Source organism: Marmota flaviventris, chromosome 3, assembly GCF_047511675.1.
Source record: "Marmota flaviventris isolate mMarFla1 chromosome 3, mMarFla1.hap1, whole genome shotgun sequence".
Lineage (NCBI taxonomy): Eukaryota > Metazoa > Chordata > Mammalia > Rodentia > Sciuridae > Marmota > Marmota flaviventris.
Window position 1 is genome coordinate 95,124,345 of NC_092500.1, and position 27,393 is coordinate 95,151,737.

At 31.1% G+C, this 27,393-nt stretch overlaps 1 protein-coding gene across 5 annotated transcripts in view; it reads right to left on the minus strand.

The window, feature by feature from the left end:
* Positions 1-27,393, minus strand: part of Atf7ip (activating transcription factor 7 interacting protein) — a 107,065-nt gene that overhangs the window by 25,519 nt on the left and 54,153 nt on the right. For 3 of the 5 annotated variants that reach the window (XM_027955930.3, XM_071610125.1, XM_027955928.3), the window contains exons 3-10: positions 24,710-24,796; positions 23,216-23,361; positions 21,046-21,183; positions 13,918-13,983; positions 10,508-10,581; positions 9,753-9,841; positions 4,934-5,572; positions 169-233 (exon numbers count right to left, since the gene is read on the minus strand). In XM_027955930.3, the coding sequence (XP_027811731.2) occupies positions 169-233; positions 4,934-5,572; positions 9,753-9,841; positions 10,508-10,581; positions 13,918-13,983; positions 21,046-21,183; positions 23,216-23,361; positions 24,710-24,796 (1,304 nt within the window). The remainder of the gene's footprint in view (positions 1-168; positions 234-4,933; positions 5,573-9,752; positions 9,842-10,507; positions 10,582-13,917; positions 13,984-21,045; positions 21,184-23,215; positions 23,362-24,709; positions 24,797-27,393) is intronic. The other 2 variants (XM_027955929.3, XM_071610126.1) reach the window with 1 other exon arrangement.

Here is a 27,393-nt window from a genome sequence, read left to right on the forward strand (position 1 = left end):
AAACTCAACTTTTTATTAAACGTTACAGAAAAACTGTGAAAAAAATATCTGGACAGTTGTAAAAACCACACTTAGGATTAGTTTTCTTTATATCAGAGAATACTGATGGAAATTCCACTCTCTTGTGAAATTAGAATTTTACTTTGAAGTAGAAGGAAAAAATCTTACCTGTGATGTGCTATCGGCAGCTTTTTTATTAACAGAAGCATCTACTGTTTTGTTGGTTTGGTTTTCTGAGAAGTGAAAAAAGAAAAAAGACAATTTTTAAAAATATCTATGATATGCAAAAGTTTACATTGCTTTAAATACAATAATTCATGAAATTTTCTCCAACTATTTTTTGTAAACATGCCACATAGATAAATAGATTATTTGAGAGATCAGTGATACAGTAATTTTTCAGAAAGGGAAAAATTCATAATACAGATTTTTAAAAAAGACATCTACTCATTGACCACTGACCCATCAATTTAAACTTTATCCTAAGGAATACCTTGGAAAAAGATATACATGACTTAAATGTTCTAACATGAGGAATATATTAAAATATAGTTCATACTATTGTCTTATGGAGGAAAAACTTTTATGACATGTCAAAAATACTAAAAATAAATTCAATAGAGTAAGTTTAAGTGATTATACCTACATATTTCTCAGTTCTATAACAGATTACTTTTCAGTTATTTGTTTTTCAACTAGCTTATATGGAGTTTTGGTGGAAAAAAATGTTGTGTATGAAAATTACTTACAGAACAACAATAAAAAATAAACCAAGTAAGTTTTTGCCTTAATTTCTGAAGGGGGTAGAAGAAGATATTAAATTTTATCATATTTGCTCATAAAAAGAGGGTAAGAAGTAAAAACAAAGCCCTTACAATTTTTCCTACCCTATCTAAATTATTTAACTTATTTTTATAGAAAGAATATATTAATAGGTACTTATTGTTAAAAACAATTTAATATGAATGAGTATCTGTTTTAGACTGTGAAGTTTCTGAAAGACTATTTAACATAAAACTAATTTTAGGTTACTCATCCTACATGCCTGAATATTAAGATATGCTGGTAACATTATCAAAACATTAATTTGTTAATATACTATGTTAAAATATGTTCAGTTGGAATTGAAATGCACTTCCATTTTCAAAACAAAATAAAAGGTAACTTTATAAAAATTTTAAATGAGTGAATTTCATTTTCTGTTATAATTCATATAAAAATTCCTCAAGGTTCAGATTGCTTTAAAAAATGTTACATACAAACACTTTTTTAAAACAATAACTATGATTCATTACCCAGACTGATTCTCTCTTGGACTTCACTGTTTTAGGGCAATAAGTTAATTATTCACAGAATTACAATAATATTCCTTATTCTACATTTTCAATTAATATTCCCCATCCCTTTATTACTGACTTTCCCCCTTGACCTTTAATGTATCACTTTACAGTTTCACTGTATCTTTTTTACTTTTTTCCCACTACAATATCTTTCTTAGATGACCTCTGAAAGTAAAAAGTTATAAATCAATTTATCAATCAACAAAACTGGTCAGGGTTTGAAATAAAATTGTAGCTTAAAATCCTTTCATATTTTTAGAGCTGGGGTTGTGGTTCAGTGGCAGAGCATTTGCCTAGCATGTGTGAGGCACTGAGTTTGATCCTCAGCACCACATTTAAAAAATAAATAAAACCCTTTCAATATTTATCTTAAAAAATATTTCATGTAACCATCGGTCACTTTTAACCAACATTGCATTTTTACCACAGTCATAAAAGTACTTTACAAAGGTGTATACTGGCAGTATTCCCTGAGTAAGTCTATATAATTGTTGTATGAACACAAATAGAAGGCAAAATCTTCAAACATTTAACTTGGTCCTGGAAGAAACTAAAAAAATTAGAGTTGAAAAAGTGATTGTCTTTTATTTTATTTAAACTCTAGTTTTCTTATACTCTTAGAATAAGAAATGTTTAGTAAAATCTGAAAATTATAAATGAATTCTATATTACTAGATAATTCTCCAAATCAACTTTCTTTAATGTCTATAGCTTATTAAATGGCACTAATATGTAACAGTCTTAGAAACCAAAGTCATCTCTGAGTGTAACATTTCTTACCATCGAATCTTTTATCAATAATTTATAAGTTATGCCTGACAATTCTAACTTGAATAGCTTTTAAATCTTTTTGTTTTTTAATAACACACCTTTCACATCTAGTTCACTGCAAGAGCCTCCAAATTGATTTTCCTACTAATTCTATTATTATCCCCTCTCTAAACCATTCTCCACATGTCATACCATGCTATAAAAACCCTTGAACTTCATTTTCCCCATTAGTCTGTTCATTATCTCATAGCTTTCCAGATCTCCCATGTTCTCTCATGTCTTCTCAAAGAAAATGGAGTTAAAATACACTCATTACGTTTATAATTAAATACTTATTTAATGGCCAGGTTCCCTCTAGACTGTAAGTTTGGTGAGAAGAGGGATTATTTTGTACATTTCTGTGTATCTGCAGGGCCTTGGAACAATACAGACATCTAGCATTTCATGGATGAATGAAAATTAACTTTAATTTGAGCCCTAAGTTTCCAGATAGCTCCTAATGGACTTTACTATAAACAGAAAATACTGACTTTAAATCCATAAAGATATAATAAAGTATAATGAGATATATACAAATGTATACATAATAATATAGCATATGTTTTTATCAGGCAAGTAAATAATTTCTACATAAGTAAGGGACTTACAAAGTTTCAATTATAAAACTTAACTGATTTATCACAATAGGGATATAAAGCTTGGACTTGATTTTTATATTTAGCAAAAAATTGCTATTAGGCTTCAGTGTCAGTTTCAGGAAGCCCAAATGATTACTTTAATGTGATTTCTGGCACCTCTGAAATTAGGGAGGCATGATCAAAAAAAACATCGTATTACAGGTTTTTTTTTTGTTGTTGTTGTTGTTTTTTTTTTGTTGTTGTTGTTGTTGCTGGGGACCAAACCAAACACTTGTGAATGCTATGTGAACACTTTACTACTGAGATACACCCCCAGTCATCTTACAGGATCATTTTCTAATTAACATTATAAAAATAACATAAAGTTGGCATTCACGTTTATTTATTGTTAATATCTAGCAATTCATTTTATTTCTAGTTAAACAGAACTTGAAATAAAAATCTCCTTAATAGAGTTTACACATAAAGTGTATATAAGTAAATACATGTGCTAAAATATAAAAATTTATGTTTAAGTATAAATGTACATTAATCTCAAAAGTACAATGGACTGATTAATGACATAAAAACTATAAATTTCATATGCAAAAAATTAATACAAGTAAAATAAATCAAAAACAGACACATTACTCCTAATGGAGTATATCAGCTACATAATTTTGGCATATACCCTTTTTGTCTACCAAATGTTCATAAAATTTTGAGAGAACAGAATAATAAATATAATTCTGATACTATAGAAGTGTTTAGGTTCCAAACATAGCTTTAGCAAAGTATTTTTCTAATTTTTTTTTTCTTACTCGCCATGATCTTCCAGAAAAAGTTCTATATTAACAAAAATATCTCATCTAATGACCACGAATCAATAACGTCAACTTTGCCTCAAAATTTCATAAAGAAGATAAATTCTAAAATTATATAAATAATGTTCATCATAAATTATACATTACATTAAAAATACTAAAAATACTAAAAATTTTTAGTATTTTTTTGAGGTCTCCTGACCTCAACTGAAAGTAAGCATCTTTTTTCATCTCACAAACATAGGTGTCTACTTGTTGATGTCTACTCATTCTTGCTTATCTTTCCAAAAGTAGTGGGGATAAATGTAAAGTCAGAAATGAAAAGCAAGTCTGAGAATGCATACAAAACGTATGCTTTCTAGAAACAAAGATACAGAGTTTTGCAAAAAGAAAAAAAATACAGGTACCATCAAGTTCTCCTTTTTTGCAATATTTCTAAGTAAAATACAAACGTAATTATGTGTCTTATGGAAAAAGAAAAACAAAAAGGAATCGAACATTATGTAGTATATGGAGAAGGAAGAACCTATTTTTAAATTGTTCGAATTTGGATACTGTGAGTGATAAAATGCACAAAGAATTTTCCCAAATGGGCAGGGATACATTTTTTATTGTTCTATCCCAAGCAGATATCAATAAGATACTTACTAACAAAAGTATTATAAAAGCACTTCACAGTGCTTGTTACAAAGCCTAAATTAAAAACTTACTAAAATTACTAAAATACAAATTCTAACTTCTTATTCAAAATAACCCCATTCTCAGACTGGGGAGAAAAAGGAAAGGAAGTAAGGAAAGAAGTTCAATAAAGGACACCAAAACACAGATAGGAGATATTATTTCTGATAGTTTTAACCAATAAATTAGGGTAGTATGCATTCTATCTCTTTAAACGTTAGTTGTTTTTACGTGTTGGGAATGTTGTACTCTTCTAGTCATTTTGAGATACATCATAGATAGTCTATAGTATCTCAAAATGACTAGAAGAGTACAACATTCCCAACACGTAAAAACAACTAACGTTTAAAGAGATAGAATGCATACTACCCTAATTCATCATACACTGTGTACATGTATCAAAGTATCACACTGTATTTCATAAAAATGAACAAATATTGTACCTCAATAAAAATAACCCCCTCCCAACACCTACTTTTATAACATCATTTCTCTTGGAGGTATCTAGAAAATTACTAAAAACAATCTCAGCGAAATTCTATTTAATCTGCTCTTCTAACAATTTTATCTGGTTTTTTTTTTTTTTGGGTGTTTAAGTTTTGGTAAAAATGTTACCAATTAACAACAACAAAAAAAAAAGTTTAGTCATCTAAAGGCCATTAACATTCTTACATTTCTTTTACTAAACAACAGAGTGACTTACCAATCCTTGGGGTGGTAGTGCTGTTCTGTTCTGCAGAAGATGACGTACTAAAAGCAGAAATTGGAATTTTCATCTGTATAGGACCACGATTATTTGATGGACTATAGAGTCCTGATGGGCCTACTGTAGGTAAAGAAGTCCTTGTGGCTTGTACGATAGAGTGTGCTGTGGGAACAGCCTGTACAGCAAGTGTTGTTCCTAATGGTGCAGCACTGGCAGGAGAGTTCCTTTGAATACTAGGACTGGGCACAGAAGGACCATTGTTTGGTTTAGTAGGATTTGGCAAGGATGGCAAGGATACTGGATTTTTGGTAAGACCACTCACTGTAGGTGGGCTTTGCACAGAAATGAATTCAACGTTGCCGGATGGTTGGTTGGTCACTAAAGTCCCTGGATGGCTCTGTAGAAGCTGAGGCTGGGAGGATACTGCAACAGGTACATGCAAAATCACTGGCAAAGGTTGTATAGAGATTGTAGGTTGAGGATTTCCATTAGGCACCTGAGTAGTAGCAACTACTGTAGCTGTATTGGGTGCAGGAAGAACTGATGCTGCTGTCAGAGAACCTGAGGTCACTGGAGTCTGCAGCTTAGGTTGACTACTGACAACTGCTGGAGGAGTGACAAGATTGGTTGAAGACACTACAGAAAGAAAACAGAAGTATTAGTTTAAATAGCCATCTTAATTTATCAGCTACAAATTCAATACATTGTATGGCATGGAGTAAAGTCTTTCATAGTAAAAAATTATCTAGATTTCAATTCTGGAAATTCTTAAAATTAACTTTTTGAAATATTTTATATATATAATTAGTACATTATAAAAAACAACATGTAATATTCATAGAGGACTCAGTATCAAAACATTATTTAAATGTAGTGTCAATACTCCAACATAGACATAGGCAACAGCTTTCTCATTAAGCCTCCTAAAGCTCAGTAAATAATGCCAAGAGTTAATAAGTGAGATGGCATTGAATTTAAAAGTTTTGGGAAAAAAAATGTGAAGAGAGAACCTACAAAATGGGAGAAAATCTGCTAGCTATTCATCTGACAGAGGATTAATATCCAAAATATATTAAGAACTCAAAAAACTTAACACACCAAAAAAGCCCAAATAACCCAATTAATAAATGGAAAAATGAACTAAAAAGACATCTCTCAAAACAAAAAATACAAATAGCCAACAAATATATTAAAAAATTTCGACATCATTAGAAACTAGGGAAGTGTGAATTAAAACTACACGGAGATTTTATCTCACTCCAGTCAAAATGTCAGCCATCAAGAATATAAATAATAATGAATGCTAGAGAGGATGTAGAGAAAAAAACACATTTTTATAGTGTTGATAAGACTGTAAATTAGTACAACCTATGGAAATCAGTATGGAGGCTCCTCAAAAGACTAGGAATGCAATAACCATATGACCGAGGTATACCACTCCTTAGTATTTTATCCTGAAGAATTGAAGTCATCAAACTACAGTGATACATTTTTATAGCAGCAAAATTCATAATAGCCAAAGTATGGAACCAACTTAGGTGTTCATCAATAGAAGAATCAATAAAGAAAATATTGTTAAGTATAGACGATGGAATTTACTCAGCCATAAAGAAAAACAAAATTATGTCACTTGCAGAAAAATGGATGGAACTTGAGAGCATTATGTTAAGCAAAATGAGCCAAACTCAGAAGGTCAAGGTTCACTTCAGGGTACCTAACTAGAAAAACAACTAAAGAACACTGAAAACGAAGTAAAAATATACAGATATTTTTGAAACTACACTAAAAATATTAAAAATGCCTTATAACAGCAGCAATATAAAAAAATAAATAGGAAATCTAGAAAGAACCATGACCATTAATAAGTAAAAGGTAAACCTTGTCCATATTTTATAATTTGAATCATGTAAAACCTGTATATATATTTTAAATTCCCTAGGAAAGAAACACATGAGAGGAGAATCCCTCTACTGGCACTCTACTGAGATTAACTGATACAGAAAATAGCACTGAGTGGAGAATGTAGTGAATTAAGAAACAGTAGAGAAAATCTGGTCATTAGAGATTATAGTAATTTTGGTACTTGTTTTCAATCTAATTGGAACAGGTTTGAAGTACATAACTAAATGTATTTCTCAGCAGTTTCTAGTTTTCCAAAATCACAGGTACACTAAAGCAATAATTCTCAAGAGTATGGTCCAGGGGGACATGAGGTTTCTGAGATTGTTTAAGGAATTTTGCAATGTCAAAACTCTTGTCATAATAAAAATGAAACATTGAGTTTTTCACTTTATGGACATTTGTACTGATAAAACAAAAGATTGTTGTACTTATCAACAATACAAATTTTCACTTTATGGACATTTGTACTGATAAAATAAAATATTGAATAGAAATGCTGTTGCATTTCTAGTTTTCCCTTATCTGTTAGAGAAATGTTCCAAGATTCCCAGTAACAAACCCTATATATACCATGTCTTCTTGCATACAATCATGTGTTACATAACAACAGGGATATATTCTGAGAAACATATCCTTAGGTGATTTCACTGCTGTGTAAGTGTACTTACAGAAACCTAGATGTTAGTTCAATTATTCAACATGGTTCTTAGATGCAAATCATGAGACATAGCAAACATGAATTATATGAGTCTACTACTAGCATAACACAGAATATTGTTTTATAGTAAACTACTTAAAAGAAGAAATGTACTCTAAAATAACAACAAAAGGTATAGCACAAAAAATACAAAAACCAATAACAGTTATTTATTATCATTACCAAGTATTATATATTATATGCAATTCTATGTGCTATATACTTTTATACAACTTATAGTATTGTTGATTTGTTTACACTAGCATCACCATAAACTCAGGAATAATAAGTAATGTTGAAATGATAATAAAAATTATTGAACTCCATTATAATCTTATGGAACAACTATCTTATGCAGTCCAGCATTGATAAAATGTTTTTATATCATTCATAACTAAATAAATATTCCTATGATGCAGTTTCATTTATAAATTAGGTACAGTAAGAGATTCACAACAGTCAAATAAAAAAACAGACACTACAGTAAAAATTAGAAATTATTCTTGGAATTCAATATTTATAGATCATAGATACCAGAAAACCGTGGTAAATAAAACCACGGATCAGGAAAACCGCTACATAAAAATCAAAGTAATACAGTGTTACCAAAATGCCACTATATTTTTCATTATTAAATGTTTACAGTAAAAAAAGAAGAGGAAAAAAAGTCAGTTTTATTTAGGTATATCCATAATAGTGAAAATTATTTTATTATATTCAATCCTTGAACTAGAGTTCTTAATATTTTGTGTGAAAAAAAATAGTACACATAAAATAATACTGCTGCAGGCCAAAATGGAATGCATGACTCAAGATAAAATACTTGGGTAATTGAGAAGTAGGCTAAATTAGCAGTCCTTTTCATGGAAAACCATTTTTACTTGAAAGAATAACCCAGAAAAAAAAAAAAATAGTAAGTTAGAAGAGTTCATTAACATGTTTCTGATTCCAGTATGCACCAACCTTAAAGAAACTACTACTTGACAGTGTCAAAAAAAGAAGTTATCTAAAAGAGCCAACCTATCTGCATGCATGAATATATAACAAAGTATACCATAATTATGCATAATTATTCTGCACCAAAAAATAATTTTTTTAAAGGGCCAGCCTTTTCCATCTTCATATTTGTATGAGCTGAATATCCTCCATATACATCAGCCAAATCAACATACTGAAACAGATTATAAGCAGATGTAGACATAAGAATCCAAATATCTTCAGCTGGCTTAATATGTTAAGCAAAACATTAAAATGAAAGGCAATAATACTCTTTTGACTGTTAAAATTTATTTTCACTAAAAAAAATCCTCAATGAATAAATAGTTTTAAGAAGGTTTTAATTTCAATTGAGATTATCAAGTGAACAAAAGTTCTTTGGAGTTCTTAGTAATTTCTTAAGCTTACAAAGGGATGTAGAGACCAGAAAGTTTGGAATGTACTTCGTTAGAAATATATATATCTATATTTTTATGTATATTTATTTATTATCCTTAATTTTCAGTAATATTTGTACTTTAGACCAATGTCACCAGTTTTCTAGTTCATTTCAACCTCAAAAGAATGTAAGAATAAGCCAAACTCAGAATGTCAAGGGTCATATGTTTTTTCTCAAATATGGAAGCTAAATAGGAAAAAGGAAAATAAAGGTAGGGGATGGGGATCTCTTGAAAATCAAGAGGAGATGAACAGAAGAAAGGGACCAGGATCCAAAATATGGAACCAGCCTAGGTACCCAACAATGGATGAATGGGTAAGAAAAAATATATATGTATATATATACACAATGAAGTTGAATACAGCCATAAAGAAAAATGAAATTATGTTATTTGCAAGAAAATGGATGGAACTAGAGGCCATTATGTTAAGCAAAATGTTCTCTCTCATGTGTGAAAGCTAGAGAGGAAAAAGGAAAAGAGAGGTGGGAGGCAAGATAATTTCATGAAAATCAAAAGGAGATCAGCAGAAGAAAGGGATCAGAGTGTAGGGGGTAGGAAGGGAGGAGGAAGCGCTAGGAGTGATAATGGCCAAATTATATTGTTATATTCTGTGAGTGTATGAAAATGTAACAATAAATCTCATCAGTAGGCACAACTATAATACACAAATAAAAAATGTGGAAAGAGAAAAACAAAGTTTATAAATGAGAAAAAAAAATCTAAGAAAAGAGAACCAAAGACTTTAATTTGTAAGAAAATGTTTTTGGTGTTAAAATGTTACCTGTATTTACAGGAGTTTGAAAGGTTGATGGTGTACTCTCGCTTACATTTCTTTTGGACTCCAGCATCTGTCTCACCGTGCCTGCATTTCTATGAAATTTATAAAAACATACAAATAGTCAATGGATATACCAATCTAGGGGAAACCATTTGATGCATAGAAAAAAAGCATTGGCCAGTTAGGGAAAAACGTATGCCTAGATTTGGGTTTGGCAACCTAAACCACAAGCAAACGCACCCAGGTACAGTTGGCATGTGTACTTCTAAATACTGGGGTCTGTGTATTAGAGAAGAATCTTTCTCTTATATTCTAATATCATCAATACGTAACCTGAAGACTAAATGTAAGTTCTAATAAACACACACACACACGTATATGTAGAGAGACAAAGAGACAGACACATTACTCTATCTCACCCCTGATCAAAGCTTTTCTCAATTACTTAAGAATACTACTAATGGCATGTGGTTAAAGAAATATATAGTGACATGTGTACATGTACAAATGTACAACTATAATAAACCAATAAAAATGTGCAAGGAAAAAAAGTGTGCAGTGATAAAAGAAAGTCTTCTAGCAAAAGTTATATCTCCAGATGAACAATGTAACAAAGCAGGAAAAAGAAAATATTATTATTCAACATTTATCTCTACATAAATACATATGCTTACATTCAAATATTTTTCTACCAAATAAAGAAAATCAGAACCTTGTTCTGTTATTTAAAAACTAGATAAATAGACTATAGTTCTCACCTGTAGGGTATGTTATTATTGCTATTGACATCACTTGCAGACTTTCCTGGTGATACAGGTGGGTTTGGTGGATTCTGGGAGGAAAATACCAAAGCAAAAATAAGACTAGATATAAAGAAAATGTCTTTAAAAATAAGATTTTTTAAATGCTTTCTCAACATATGACCTGTTTCTTGTATAATGTGGGAAACATTACTAGTTGAGACAAGAATTTGGATTTTGGTGTTGCCACTGGTTTCCTATTTCTTAATCAAATCTTTTTCTTCATTAAAGACAACTGCTTATCATTTGAAAGACTAATATAATAATTCCTATACCTTGGTGTTCTTGTGACAATTATATAAAACATAAAAATGTGAAAATGGTCCATACAGGCATCACACATCAGAACCAGAAATTCAATAAAATGGTGTCCAAGTTCTCAAAAATCAAAAATTTCCAAATCAAATTTATTTTTAAAATTTCATTTTAAGTACTATTGCCAGTACAAAATTTCAATAATTTCATAAAAAGTTGACACAATTCTAAACTGCAGTAAAAACTTATTTTAGACTCTTCCTCCGCAAACCAAGGAATATACAAATGGAATTTGAATACTTACATATTGATTACAATTATTTAGGCCTCCATCATTAATGATACTATATCATCATTTACTTCTTAAAATGAGAATAATAAATAACTTCTCTCAAACTAAATGGAGTATAAAAATAACATATTAAACTAAAGGTAACTAAGTTCTGAGAATACATAGAGACTATGCCATTAAGCACTCTTCACAACAAATACATTTTACTATTTTGTGTATGTTAAAGAGTAATTTTAACCTACAAATATAGTATTGCATTAGGTTTGTGTAGAAGGCAAAAGAATTAATGCAATCTTCTATAAAGGTATTTAAATTTGGCTGTTAAGATAAATACACATGAAACAAATAGAAAAGCAAATTAAAAAAACAGATTAATACCAAAGGAATTTTTTTTTTTTTTTTTTTATTAAAGGTCTGGGAGAAAAGAATGCATCTTCAAACAGGTCTTTGAATAATTACTATATTCCCAAAAGGTTAAGATAAAAGAAAAAAATGTTAAGAGAAAAACAGGAAAAAGAAGAGCAAAAGCAGAGAATAAACAATTGGTTTAGAATATGGAAAGGGGTCATATTGTGGAGTTGTGGGATTAGCAAGATGATAGAATAAAAATCCCCAGGCCCTCCTTCCTTAATGGAGACAATGACTTAACAATGTGAAGATCAGAATGCCTTTGTGAGAATTCTAGAAATGAATAGACACATTAAAGCACCCTAGGCAAATACAAGGCCAAAAGGAGGTAAACTGAAAAGAGTAACAAAGTATACTGCACTTACCTACTATATCCCATCAACCTCCCACACAGCACAGCACAGCACAGCACAGCACAGCACAGCACAATCAAGGCTTCTCCATCAAGAAGGAAGGAGAAGGGTGGAACTTACATCCAACTAATTGACAGGATGCTTAAGGCACATGTTTTATTTAGCCCATGCAGAGACCTGACTTGGAATGCAGAGTGTGGCTGTGGTACAATTGCTGCCCTGGTACCTCAAAGACTATTGGCAAGAACCTCAGCTTGCCTATGGCCTGAAAGAGGTTACATTAATGCCGACAGACAGTAAATGCTTTAAATGCAAATGGATAAAACACCTTAAATCAAAAGACATCAGGATGGCTTAAAGTATAAAATACAGATTTAATCCAACCATATGCTGTCTACAGAAGACTCACTTTAAACCTAAGGACATATACAAGGATGAAAGTGAAAACAGAGGAAACAATTATTTTGTGCAACTGGTAATGAAAATAGGGTGGCTGAACTTAACACTTTAAGTCAGCACTGTCAAAACAGGTAACGAAAGTCATTATATAATGATAAAAGGGTCAATTCATCAGGTAAAACAATCATTTAAGTATATATGCTCCTAACATCAGAGCCCTCAAATAACATCAAACACTGAAAGAACTGAAAGTAGATGGCCACATAGTAATAGTGGAAATTTTAATAATGTATATAACATCTAAACAAAAAACTAATAAGGTAATAGGACTTAATATACTAGTGAACAACTGGACCTAATGAACACATACAGAACACTATATCTTACAACAGAAAACACATTCTTCTTAAATGCACACGGAACATTCTTAAGAACATGTTAAAAGTCACAAAACAAGTCTAAACAAACTTAAGAAGAATGAAATCATGCTAAAAATCTATTGTGATCACAATGGAATAAAACCTGTCATCAACAGCAGAAGGCCAATAGGAAAGTCACAAATACATGGAAATTAAACACATTCTTTGAAAACCCAATAGGTAAAAGAAGAAATCATGATGAAGTAAAAATATCTTGAGACAAGTGAAAACATAACAGAACAAAGTTTATGAAGTGAAAGCAGGGAAGGGAACAGCAATAAATACAAGAAGTATCTCAGATTAAAAAAAAAGAAAAAAAACCAACCTAACACTTCAAAGAATTGGAAGAACAATAATTAGAAGCAGGAAATAAAGAATGAAGATTAAGTAGAATTAAATGAAATGTGCGGAAGTATATGAAATAGAGAATAGAAAAAGTCAATCAAAATAAGAGTTGTTTTTTTTTAAATAAAGATCAAAAGAACTAGCCAGGCACGGTGGCATTCACCTGTAATTCCAGTGGCTTGGGAGGCTGAGGCAGGAGGACAGAGAGTTCAAAGCCAGCCTCAGCAAAAAATGAGGCATGAAGCAACTCAATGAGACCCTGTCTCTAAATAAAAATATAAAAAATAGGACTGGGGATGTGGCTCAGTGGTCAGGTGACCCTGAGTTCAATCCCTGGAACTACCCCCCCCCCCAAAAAAAGTTAATAAAGAAAATGGGATAATAAATAAATAAATAATAAAGAAAACAACAAAAAGTAAAAGCCAGACTATAGTGGACAAATACTATGCTAATGATGTTTAGACTTAACTGTCTACTCAAAAAAATATTCAAAGTGTTTATGGCAACAAAATGACTCAATATTTTACAATAATAATATAACAGATGACTACAAGGGGAAGATAAGAAGAGTTACTAGAGGAAGTGGAATACTAAAATACTTCAGGGAAAATGATAAAAAACTAAAACAAGAATGTTTAAAAAAGGCAAAGTAATTTTAACAATAGAAAATACAGCTTTAGGAATGCTATATCATCGGACAAATTAACATAAAATTTGACATATCACAATATTGAAAGAGTTTATTAGTATTAGAGCTTCAGCTTCAGAAATAACATAATGTATAGCTTAAAAACAAATTTAATACTGGTAGAAAAGAAAAAGTTTCATCCCAACTCAGCATTTCCTGAGATCACCACTTGGAGCTAAGCAGTATTTACGCAAGAATGAAACTCTTACTTCTTGTCTTTTCTTAAGATCTTCTTTGGCTGCTCCAAAGCGTTTGGTTAACCTGGCTATCTTGGCCTGAAAGAAAACAAAAATAAAAAGAAATCAAGTGGCAATATGCCATAAAAAAGAACCCATGCATATACAACAATAACAACAAAAAAACAAAACCCACAGATAACAGGAACCTCAGTAAGACAGTTAAGAGCAAAGTAAAGCAAGCTGATTGTAAAATACATACTTGAAAAATACAGATAATTATATGAAAACTAGTGAACACTGAACCAGATGCAAATACTCTTCATTAGAAGATTAATTGGTTTACACTCAGAACTAGGGGTGTTTGCTCACACACCAGTATGTTTCCAAACCGAAAACCTTGTGCTTTGTGTTATTTTTCAACACAGTTGCAACCATATGCAATTTACTTACTGAGAATGACATTCTGGGCATATATGTGAGTCATAAAAGATCCCTTGCCAAAACTACTTGGATATATGTACAGTGTACTGAATCACATGCTCTTTTCCACTGGGTAGGTTGAAGGTTTCTCAATGTTCTGTCATTATCAAATACACTAATAATTTCATTCTCACTTCAGACTATTTCTTTAGAACATACAAAAGTGGAATTGGGGGGGCTAGAATAATATATTCTTAAGAATTTTGTCTAAATGTTTTTTAGAAAGGCTTTATTAATTGATACTTTCAATAGCAGTTTAGATGAGGGCTCATATTTGCTGTTGGAAACAATTTACATTCTATTAATGTTTAAAAATCTGATGATGTTACCTTGTTAGTATTAACATTAATTATTGTTTGTTCTGCTTATAAAATTGCCTTATTACATATTTTTCCCAAATATATATCCAAAAGAAATATGGGGGGGGGGGGGGGGCAGGGCATGAAAGAAAAAAAGAAAGAAAGGGAGGAAGGAAGAGAACATGAGAGGAAGGAAGGAAGATGGGTGGGTAGGTTGGTTGATCAGTTATATCACCACATGAATATTTGGGAGTAATTCCTTTCAGCCTTTCACTAAGACATAGATGTGGTATTCATTTGTATCTGTTTTTGCTGTTGCTGCTAATGCTGGCATTTTATACTCAAGACACTTTCAAGAATATTAAAATTAACTTCTAGGATCATGAGGGCTGTATAAGAATTTTTTTTATCCAATATAAAGGCATTCATATCATTAAACAGTGCTATTTACTTTGAAGGTTTCTTTCAAAAAGTGGTCACTTATAAAGGAAATCTCAAATCTTATGGTCTACAAATAAGGTCTAGACAATTAATTATCCCTGACTCTCAAAGGTGCCTCTCTTCAGGACTTATTTATGAATATTATTAAAGCTAGGAACACGCTGTCTGATTTCATATCCTTAATGTGGATTTGCCTTTCTAAATATTTCTTAAAATATTTCAAGTAATTTTTTTCTAAGCATATATGTTGGAAAGTATTTACCCCAAATTATGCAAAATAGCTTTCATTTTTTTTTTCTTTAGTCAGGTTATCTGAGTGGACATTCCATAAACTATAGTATGTAAACTATTATTATTCTATTTTTACTAAAACATGAAAGCAAATCATTTATATATGTCATATAGATGGAAAAAGTGTAGAAACACATGCCAAAGTTAAAAGTGGTTACCTCTATAAGCCACAAATGGAAGAAAGTGGGGGAGAAGGTAAAGAGAAAGTAAAGAGAAAGACTTTGCTTTCATATATGTAATATGTACTCAAATTCTTAAATGTATCTGTATCTGTAGTATTCAAATTATTTAAAAAATTATTAGAAAATTATATTGGTAGTAGAGTGAAAAAAATAAAAATATAGACACTGATTTACTGTCTTCTGACAATATAAAAAGGAAATTAAAGAGCAGACGTTTGTTATTATATAGAAAACTGAACAATTCCTTTTTATTATTATTACAATTCAAAATATCTGACAATGTGTCTAAGACTAGGGTATCTATTTTGGCAAGTACTCTGTGAAACTTTCAAAATGTATAAAAATTCATATTTGTAAATTTAGCAAAGTAATATTCTATTATTACGTACTTTATGGTTTTTGGGGGGGGATCCTCAATATGTAGCCCAGGCTGTTATCAATCTCCTGGGTGGGCTCTAGTGATCCTCCTGCTTAAGCTCCTAAGTAGCTGGGACTATAAGTATGTACCACTGCACCCAGCATATTATAGTCTTTGGTTATTAATTTTATTTCATTTTTTCTTGAATTCTTTCTTAGGTATACATATACTTTTTTTGTGTAATGAAACAATGGTAGTTGTTTAAATATAGGGCACATCAACTGCTGGGAGTCACATAAATGGTAATTTACTTGCATATTTTACCAAGCAACCTTTTAGAAAACAACTGTCTAAAAAGAGTTAATTGTGCATTTAGTTTGGCCTAATAATAAAACACAGTAATTTTTAAAAAGCTAGTGAACAAACAGACATGTTATCTACTATTCAAAATTGTCCCCTGCATTAATTAGGCCACCTAGGTTCACTTCGTTGATCAGAGAAGGGATCAAAAGGAATAGTAAAGTAGCTATTTTCAGTTAAAACTACTTAAAATGATATTTTTCTAAGCCATAACCAATGAAATATTAACAGCTTTTCCATTTCCCTAAGAAATCAGGTTGAAATTTTGAATTTGTATGCTGATTTGCGAAGAACCAAGCACTGCTAGCTATCTATGAACTTGGTGTATCACAACTGACTCATGTTTTCTTCAACAGAATCTTGAATATTTTTTTAGGTTTATTTTTAAGTACTTTCATGAAATAACTACTATATGTGAAACCTTTTCCTCATATTTTTTAATCAGTTATTACTAATGTATAGGAAAACTATGTTGTCCTTATATCAAGTAGTTTCTAAATTTCCTTCTTCATCCAATAGTTTACCAAGTTAATTCCACCAGGTTCCTATTTTAACCAAGTTACTTATTTCTTTTTCCTGTCTCATTGCATTGCCCAAAGACTTCCAATAAAGCTCTAAACAGTAACATATGTTACCAATCCTTTTCTCATTCTCAATGTAAGTGAAAATGTTTCCAATGATCCACTATTAATATGTGATAATAACTTTTTGAAAGAGGGTGGGGGAAAAGGTTAAGAGCTCTTGGATATAAGAGGAAATATAAAAAACCATACATATGCCCAAAGTAGGATGCAGAGTTCAGAGGAGGTCTGAAAGGATTCTAAGCTTTCACCTTTGTCTGGCCTTTAGATTGAAAATAAATTGATAGTAAAATTCCAGGCATGTTCAAAAAAGCAAGTTATTAATGGTTCCACTAGGCACTGAAGGGTAACTGTCAAAATACCACCTGACCCCTAAGATAATGAAATACAGACTTCAGTGGCCATATACAACTAATACATATTTTCTAAGCAGTTGGAAAGTTAGTTTCAACAAGTTGATAAACAAACAGTAACCCACAATAATAAATAAAACAAAACCTAGGAAGGAGGAAAAAAATTTGATTTCCAGAGTTGCTAATATTATGTGTGTGTGTGTGTGTGTGTGTGTGTGTGTGTGTGTGTACATATATATCTCCATATAATGGGAAATCATTTAGTCATAAAAAGGGATAAAACACTGATGTATACTGCAACATTATATTAGGAAAATATTATCCTAAGTGAAAGAAGACAGATACAAAGGTCACATACTATATGATTCTCTCATATAAAATATACAAAATAGATATATCAATAGAGATAGAAAACAGATTAGTGCTTAGGGGCAGAAAGCAGATTAGGGGCAGGGGAAATGAGAAGTACCTGTTTAATGGACACAAAGTTTTGTTGTAAGCTGACAAAATGATTTGGACCTAGAGATGGATACGATGATGTGAATATACTATATCCCAATGATTGTACACTTTGAAATAGGGGTTTTATCATATGAATTTTAATTCTATAAAAAAGCTTAATATTATGAAAACACAGAAAGAGATGACAACTAAAGTTAACATTTAATAAAATAGCATGGTGAGGGCAGATCATTAAGGGTGATTAAATAAGGGAAATCATGAAATGGAGTTTGCTTTTTGGTACTGGGGACTGAACCCATGGGTGCTTTACCACTGAGCTACATCCCAGCCCATTTTATTTTAAATTTTAAGACAGGGTCTCACTAAGTTGCACAGGGCCTCACTAAGTTGCTGAAGCTAGTCTGGAACTTGCGATCCTCCTACCTCAGCCTCCAGAGTTGCTGGGATTCAGCCGTTTGCCATCATACCCAGCAAAAACTATGAAGTTGAAAACTTGAAATAAAAATTCTATGGACATTAACATTCTCAGGACAGTAAAGCAATGGGTGAGTATTAAGAAAATTGGATCAAAAACTATGAGATTGAGATTAAAAAATCAAATGAATGCTACAGTGAGTGGTACACAATTGAGGAAAATGATGACACCAAAAAGTGAAGAAAGCAGTATTTTAGAAAGACTAGCATAATGTTTTGGAAGTACCAGCCAAAACTCAAAAACTAGTAATCTATCAAGGAATTTACTACTTATGGCCTAATAGAAAATGACAGTTTACTAAAGGAAAAACCAAATAAAACCTCTATTTTCACTTGCTTTTAGTTAACTTTAAAAATTGTGAATTTTGGTGGTCACACAGCAATACATTATTTGTCTCCTGCTGGCTTGGGTGTAGGTGACACCTCTGAAGTTATCCAGTAAGTTCAAAATATTGCTTTTTGCTATCTCCCCTATTCTCCAGCAAAAGATGCTTTTTGTATCTTAATGATCAACTACAAGGTTAGCCATTCCTGGGAAAGGTACTAAAAAGACATGAATCCTAAAACTTAACTAATCAGTAAATTTACTCTAGATTTACAGAACCAAGAACATCTAATGGTCTTCAGATAACATCAAAATATGGGCCAATGAACTGTTAATCTTGTTTAATTAAAAGTGGAATAATATGGGCTGGGGCTGTATGTAACTCAGCGGCAGAGCACTTGTGAGGCACTGGGATCGATCCTCAGCACCACATAAAAATAAACAAAATAAAGACATGCTGTCCACCTACAACTATAAAACAATTTTTTGTTTAAGTAGAATAATGTTTAGCTTGGAGGAAAAATAATATTTGTTCCCCTGTCCCAAATTATAGTGACTAGCCTAGGAGATAAAGGTGGATTACTATCCCAAGGATGTTCTGGCAGAAAAACAATGAAAAAAAACACGCTGAATGACAGAGATATTGATTGAGCCTGGATGTAGGACTCAATGCATATAAGTCTACTGCCCATTATCCTTTGCTCCTTCTTTCCCTTCCTATGAAAGTGCTTTGTGTCCCTAAGTTCTTGATAGACTATGGTAACAATAGCCCTTCTACCTTATTCCCTTGTATTATTCCCTTATTCCCTTGAATAAAACTGATTTCTTTCCTACTAACTCTCATCTCCCCGAGTGTTGGTTTTTGAATGTTGAGTAGCCACACCTAAATATAGTAACAGAGACACAGATCTTTTAGGAAATAAAAACTGGAAATTTGGCAATTCAATGTATACGTAAAATGACAAAGAGGAGTTGGCTTCCAAGAACTGAAGGACTGCCAATAAGAACCATAATGGGAAGATGTTCCTTCAAACTTTTTCTAAGAATTAAAAAACTGTCACCAAGAAGAACAATGAGAAAGGGAATGCATTTGTGGAGAAAATGGTTTGGTGTTGGAAATATTCAATGAGTCTGAGGCTACAAAGAAACACTGAACTGCAAAAAAACATTAAGAGATTTGGACTTGCACCTTAAATGAACAAGAAAGAAATTAAAAACTAAGGTTTTAAAAACACAAAATAACTGCAACCAGGGGACTTCTGAGAAACAAAGAATTATTTTAAATCTTCACATATTTTCAGTTTTAATTCAAAATTCTCAACAAGCAAAATGGAGTTTAATAATTAGACCATACTATTTCTATAGAAAAAACCGATAAAGGTAAAAAACCAGGACTATTGCTCTAAATGATCCATTAAAAAATTATCACAAAGACTTCATTACTAGTTAATAATAAAGATTATTACTACTAAAGTCTTACACAAAACAAACAAAAAATCCAGTATGAAACCAAGGAAATAACTTTTAGCCTAGAAGCTATAACACATCTAAATTTTACTCATATTTAGCTGCAACCATGAGACTTCTGATTGATTTTTAACTGAAAAAGAGATTTAACTTTCAGGGATCACTTCTCCCTCATTTGTAAGATAAGGCCCTGTGGTTTACAAATCAAAATTCTTTAGACTATGCTCACACTTACAATAGGATAATAGAAACCATATTTTTACTTATGACAGAATGAATATACTGATTAAAATTTCTAATTTCTTAGCTTTGGAATGATACAAACTACTATAGCATTTCATGTATTCATTTCACTTACCAGAAGCCAAAAGTAGTAATTATTAATTATTAATGGATATAGGTTAGTAAACTAATACATTAAAACATAAGATCCACACAGAACATAGAAAGAATACTCTACAAATAATTAGTATATATTATGGCATGCTAGATGCTAGCCTTTCCTCAATGACAAAAAAATTAAAAGTTAAAAAAAACAAGTTAGATAATTTTTGAGTCTCTGAGTTAAACTATGGTTTAACTAAAGGAACTCCCCCTACATTAAACTCTGAACCTCTAGAAACTCAGGGTCACTGCAGAGAAAATTAGTTAAGATAAAGTCTAACTGAAGTGGGGAGGACCCCTATTTAATACAACTGGTGTCTTTAAAAAGAGGGAAATTTGGACAAACATACAGAGATGTATGTTTACCATGAAAAGATATAGCCAGAGACTGAGGTAATGCCACTACAAGACAAGCAACATTAAAGACTGTTAGCAAGCCAACAAAAACCAGAGGAAAGGACTTCTATCCTCCAGAATAGAATGTTACACATTACATGTGAGGTTATACATTACCGTTGATAAAGTCACCCAATTTATGGTACTGTTTTCACAGAAGCCCTAGCAAAGTAATACAGACTTTTATTTCTTATATTTAGAATTTAAAAGAACAAATGTAAGTTGAGTAAAATAGTCAACTTCAAATACATATTTCAGAAGACAAATTATAAAAATGATGATATAATTAAAGTCAGCATACAAACCTGGAGTTCAGTAAGAACTGTTTTATGCCTTTTGTTACATTCAATCTTTTCTACTCGTGTCTTGAGTTCTGCCAAAGTCTTATCAAATACAGCACACTGTAATGCACACAATTTTTCTTCCAGCAACCATTGTATCACCTAAAGAAATACATATTCCTTTGTTACACAAAGGCAATTCAACAAGCCCAGAACAATGAAAGTACTAATAATAATGTATTAGCTAATTAGAATAAAACATGCTTAACTAATTTAATGAATAAAATCAGCAAATCAATGCTATCTAATGAAATTCTCTACTTCCATATATATAAAGTATCTACCTAATGGGGGGGCATATACTAAAAATAGAAAATTTCTAGAGGGTGAAATCTTGAAAATGAAAGTTGAGCATTTTCTTCTCATATCCCATTACCATGCTCAAACCACTTACTGAAAACTAGTTAAAGATCAGTTTAAAAACTGTATAGTCTAGGGCTGGGGATGTAGCTCAGTGGTAAAGCACTTAACAGGCATGCACAAAGCCTGAGTTCAATTCTTATTATCTCTTTGGGAAAAAAAAAAAAAAAGAAAAAAATTCTAGTTGTTACAGATTGATATTTCTGTGATATATACTAGGAATAATAATTCAACATCATATTCTATAAAACTCTGCTAAATGTGTTCAAAATTCCCACATTAAATCATTATGGACCCACAACAAAAAGGACACTGAGATACCTGAGTTGGCACTATTCTAAAGGAGTAAACTCCCAGTGAACATGTAAGTTTTTAAACTTCTTTCATGCATCTATCTTTTTTTTAATATTTTATTTGTTCTTTTTATTATTATTATTATTTATTCTAATTTGTTATACACAATGGCACAATGTAATTCATTTTATATTACACATATGCAGCACAATTTTTCAACTCACGGATTGTACAATAAGTATTTTCACACCATTAGTGTGTTCGTACATGTATATAGGGTAATGATGTCTAACTTATTCCACCATCATTCCTATTCTGTTGCCCTCCTCCTTCCCCTCCCTTCCCTTTGCCCTATTTAAAATTCCACCATTCCTCCCATGCTACCCCTCCCATCACCATTATGAGTCAGCATCCTCCTATCAAAGAAAACATCCGGCCTTTGGTTTTTGGGGATTGGCTTATTTCACTTAGCATTATATTCTCTGACTCCATCCATTTACCTATAAATGCTATGATTTTATTCTTTTAATGTTGAGTAATGTTCTATTGTGTATATAAACCAAAGTTTCCCTATCCATTCATCTACTGAAGGGCATCTGGGTTGGTTCCACAATGTATCATGCATTTATCTTTAGTATTATTATTATTATTATATAGGCCAAAGAAAAAGAAACTGGAGACAAAGATACCACTATCACTTTCTTTCATTGCCTCTTTCTGGAAAGTATAGTTATTTGTACTGTATCTTAGAGGAATAACTGTGATTTATAATTTCACTATCTATCTATCTAGATAGATAGATAGATAGATAGATATGAATGAATATGAGAGAGAGAGATCTGGAAAAAATAGTATCATCTGAATTTCATACACCTCTCTACAAAATGCACTTGTTATAAAGGTTTATGAACATATTTTGAAAAATACAGAAAGTACTCAATATTTTCATTACTTCTATCTCTGTCATAACAGATCTAGGGGGAGGTTTCCAAAATCTTTATATATTCCCTTTCCACAGTCCTTCTATAGGTCTCTCCCAATCATTCTTAATATTAATCTTAACATACATGACAAAGATTTTAGTAAGTATAGACCTATAACCACCAAACAAGCATATAATAAAGATTAAAATATTAATACAAAAAACTCTTGTTTCCTTTTCAGTATAAAATTAATTTCAATATGGGAAAAAAGAAAATCTCGAACATTATTCAGTTTTGTTACAAAACAAATAAAGAAATTCATCATATCTACCTTTCATTTTGATAATCACTACCATCTCTTAAAAAAATCATGTGGTCAGTCAGAAGGAATTTTAAAATTATCAAGCAAAATCATAAACTCCATAACCACTTTCATCAAGTTCTCTGTTTCTATGATAAACTGGATGTATAACTAAAACACACAATGCTATAATGTAAAAAATCTAGAATAAAGACAGTGGTACTTTTTATTCAATATGGTTTATTATTTACAATACCTTTTGAAGCTTCTGGTTAATGTCTCCTTTGGCTGTAATCTTTACTTGAAATTCTGCTTCATATTCTTCTTCAATATATCGACGACGTTTGGACTGTACATTGTCCATGTCCTCTGATTTAGAACGTTTTCTTCTAGAACATTCATCTGAGAACAAAAACACAATGATGAGTCAACTGTTTTTATTACAGAACTAAAGCCTTTTCCATTTGCAGCAAAATACTGTTTTTATCACAATAGCATTCTCAACCAATTATTTTATGAATTGTTTTGAGATCAGAAAAGCAGGTATGTAGCTTCTTCTAGCTTTAAACTTGAAATGAGTTTCACTATGCTAAATAAGAACTTTCTAATGGATAAACTAAACATGGATACTGTAAACACAAAACACTCTTTCCTTGAAATTTTCATATTAATATGGAAAACTACCTAACAACTGTGTCATGAAGAAGGTAGAAGTCATTTTACATTTATTCCCTTTGCTATATTTCATAGTGAAATGAATTCTCTGGAAAAATACAGTATTCATTCTCATGCCAAATTCTATCAACTGCACACAGCTCGAATTATGTAATTCATCCTCTTCAGTAAACATAAGAAAAATTCTTAATCATTGGCCTTAGGAAAATAATATTGTAATAGTTATTTTTAATATATCCTAATGAATTTCAAATATATAAAAATTAATGTCATTATAAAGGTACATTTGTAAAGAACAGATATTAAAGATCTTCACATAGAAAATTCCTACTTCAAATACTGTTAACATTCATGATTTCATAAGCAAATTTTGTTGAGTTTATTTTTCAATATCTAAAAAAATGAAAACACTAAAATTCCACCCTTTAAGGCAAATACTCTTATATGATTATCCAAAGCCTCTCCTCCTTACTCTATACCCATAATGAGTGTGCCTATTTTTAAAATACATTTCTGTTCTATAACTTTATATATTATATAGTAATAACTTGCCCAGAGTCATACATGGAGAGCAACATGGCAGGAAGAATTATAGAACCCAGGTTTCCTGGTATCTAGTTCAGTAATCTTTCTAGAAACCTCATCCCATCGCTTCCCTTCCCATGAAGCTTAAGAAAATGAAGACCTAAAAGTATACTAATATCATCAAATTATTTAATTATTTAGATTGTCTCAACTTAATCTAAAACAATTTCCCTCAAGACACACAGATACTACCTTAAGTTGTAAGCCTATATCTTTTCTTTTGAAACAATGAATGATACTAACTCAAGTTGTACGCTTAAATCTTTTTTGTGGAACTATTAAAAATGTAAATACTACATTCAAGTATGAAATAATACATTCAAAGATTCTTGAGTTAGTCATCACCAAAATAGATTCACTATGTCTTACTTAAATTACAAAAATTTACAATCATGTCATGGGCAAAAAAATAATATTACATGTTTCTTAAAATCAGAAACAATGAATTATTATTTTTCAAAGTAGTTCAAGTTTATTTGTACATTCATACTTTTCTCAGAAGGTCTTTCATCTTCTTCATCTATCACTTGCTCTTCTTCCTCAGGTTTGCTGTCCTTTTCATTACTTTCTATTTCTGCTGGAACAAAAGTAGAAAAGAAAATTTTGTTTCTATTGGAATTCATAACAGCCCATTTATATTTTTTATTAAGTATTCAGTAAAATTTTGGGAATAAAATTATAACACATACTGATAGAAATAAATGACCAAGTCCACATTCAATTGTTCTACAATACAAAATAAACTCTACCTGAAAAAAAAAGTACAGATTTTAAAACAAGTAAACTTACTCAGTATTTCCCATCACCAATAACATTAATAAAATCTGAAAACTACTGTAAAACATTTAGATTCCTTTGCTACTATTAAAACTAAATAATTTGCGATTTCCCTAAAAATCACAAAAAATATTAGAAACTACTGATAGGTAAAGTCAAAACAACTAATATTTTTACAAGAAAGGTAGAATCATTAAGTTATTTTAATGGTTACAGGATAGTTCATAAACAATGAAATGGAAAGGCTATCCTTATTATAATTTTTTTAAAAACTTTACTGAGAAATCGTACTATTATATTTGATAGCAATGTCAGCAACCAAGCTTGGTGTTTGACATGTATTAGTCATAGCTTCAATATAATCCTATACTATAAGCAGTATTTTTGCCATCATACAGGTGAGGAAAGTAATGTTTGGGAAGGTTAAGTAATTTTCAAAAGAGGCATATAAAATGTAACAAATAGTGCTATCAACAAGTATTGCTAACAATGTTTATACAATTATATTGTGTTAACAACAAATAAAATCCAAGAGGTACCAGAAACCACCTTTGGTCAATCTATGTATACTCAACTAACTTAAGTGGGAAATAAAGGAGAAAAATAAATCACTATTTTGGACTTCTTTTCCCCTGACTTTACTGAAATGGTCCTTTGGTGGCTTTAATAAAACATATCATGCTTTATCATATTCTACAACTAAAATTAAATAAGCAATCACAATGTATATAAGCATTATAAAAGAGTATGACGAGACTTCTTCAAAAAATCAGAGTTTTAATCACGACAGTCTTAATGGTAGAAGTCAAGGTTAAAACATTTAAAAAATACCTTTTAGGTGAAAGTAAACAAAGATGAGGATCATTAATGAACTTATTAAAGCTCAAAAAAATTTTTTCCTCATTAAAGCAGGGTCTCACTAAAGGTAATACTGTACATAAATACCACTAAAACTATTTTTGAACTTTAATGAGTAGTAAAAAATTGATTTTCCCTTTGCTACCCTTTGTTTATTATAAATGTTTTAGGATCTCTTCTCTCAACTCATTTCAGTGAAATAAAAATTTGTTTTTTGCATTCTTGTAGATGGATTACAAACCCATTACAACACATTTTTCTCTATATTTTTCCAAATCTTCCTGATTTTTAATTCTAAGGGCTGGTAATTTCTCCTAAGCTTTCTAGGCATTAGAGTTTTCAAAGACACAAAGTAATTGAGATAAAAGGTTTAATTACATAGTCTTCATTTGGCAAATCTTCACATCACCAAAGGCACAAAATTAGCTATGGCTCCAACCAATTAGGAAAACTAGAAGCTAGAGAATCTAGAACACAGAATTAAACTGGCATTGTTTGGTCTTCCTCTTTTATGTATACATTAGCGCTCTCTCCTCTTATATATGTAAGTTTTAAATTGAGATTCTTTTACTTTACTCAAAAATCTCCTCCTATCACCCAATTCCCTTTTTCCAGATATGCCCATAAGATATTACCAGAAACATTCACTGGCATTTCAGAATAGATTAATAGGATTAAACTTTATGCTAGAATTATGTGTCAAAGAAAGAACTTGGGTGAGAAAAATGGTATTAACAGATTTGGTGGGGGAGGGGGCAGGAATGGGGATTGAACCCAGGGGCAATCTACCACTGAGCACATTTCCAGTCTTTTTGAGACAATCTCATTATGAGGATGGTCTTCAACTTGTGATCCTCCTGCCTCATCTTCCCCAAGATGTTGGGATCACAAGACATGCACAACTATGCCAGGCCAACAGATTTAAAGAAGGGTAAGGCTCATCTTTCATTTAACAGTTTTGTCCACAGGGTCTTTAGAGAACTGGAAGTGGCCTTTTTTCAAACATTTTAATAATCAAAGGCCCTTGTATAAAATTTTATACCCAATTGCAACAGTTTCCTAGGGCTTCTAAAATTCATCCAAATATAGTATTTAAGTTAAGAAAGTATTTTTAGAACTTGTCCTATGGACATGTTTCTCTTATAATTCTTCCAGTTTGCTTCAGTAAAGCCTCATCATGAGTGGGAAAGTTCTCTTAGTTGCATGTTCCATGAACACAGCTCTATAATCTTTTTAATCATACTAGATAGTAAGGTTATTATAGGAAGGGACCAGATCTTGTGATTTTGGTAACAGTAAACACTCTGACAAAGAGCTAAGATAAATTGAATGTTAAATACTTATCTGATAACTATTATCTTTTGTAAGGTTTCAGTAAATTAAGATGAAAAAAAGTATGTTAGGAATTAAGGTATAGAATTTACATTAGGGGATTTAGTTTCCCATTATCAGAACTATATTTTATAGAACCTCATTTCAAGGAAACAATGGATAAAACTATTGCCTTTGATCAGAGGTCTACAAATTATTTTTGTAAAT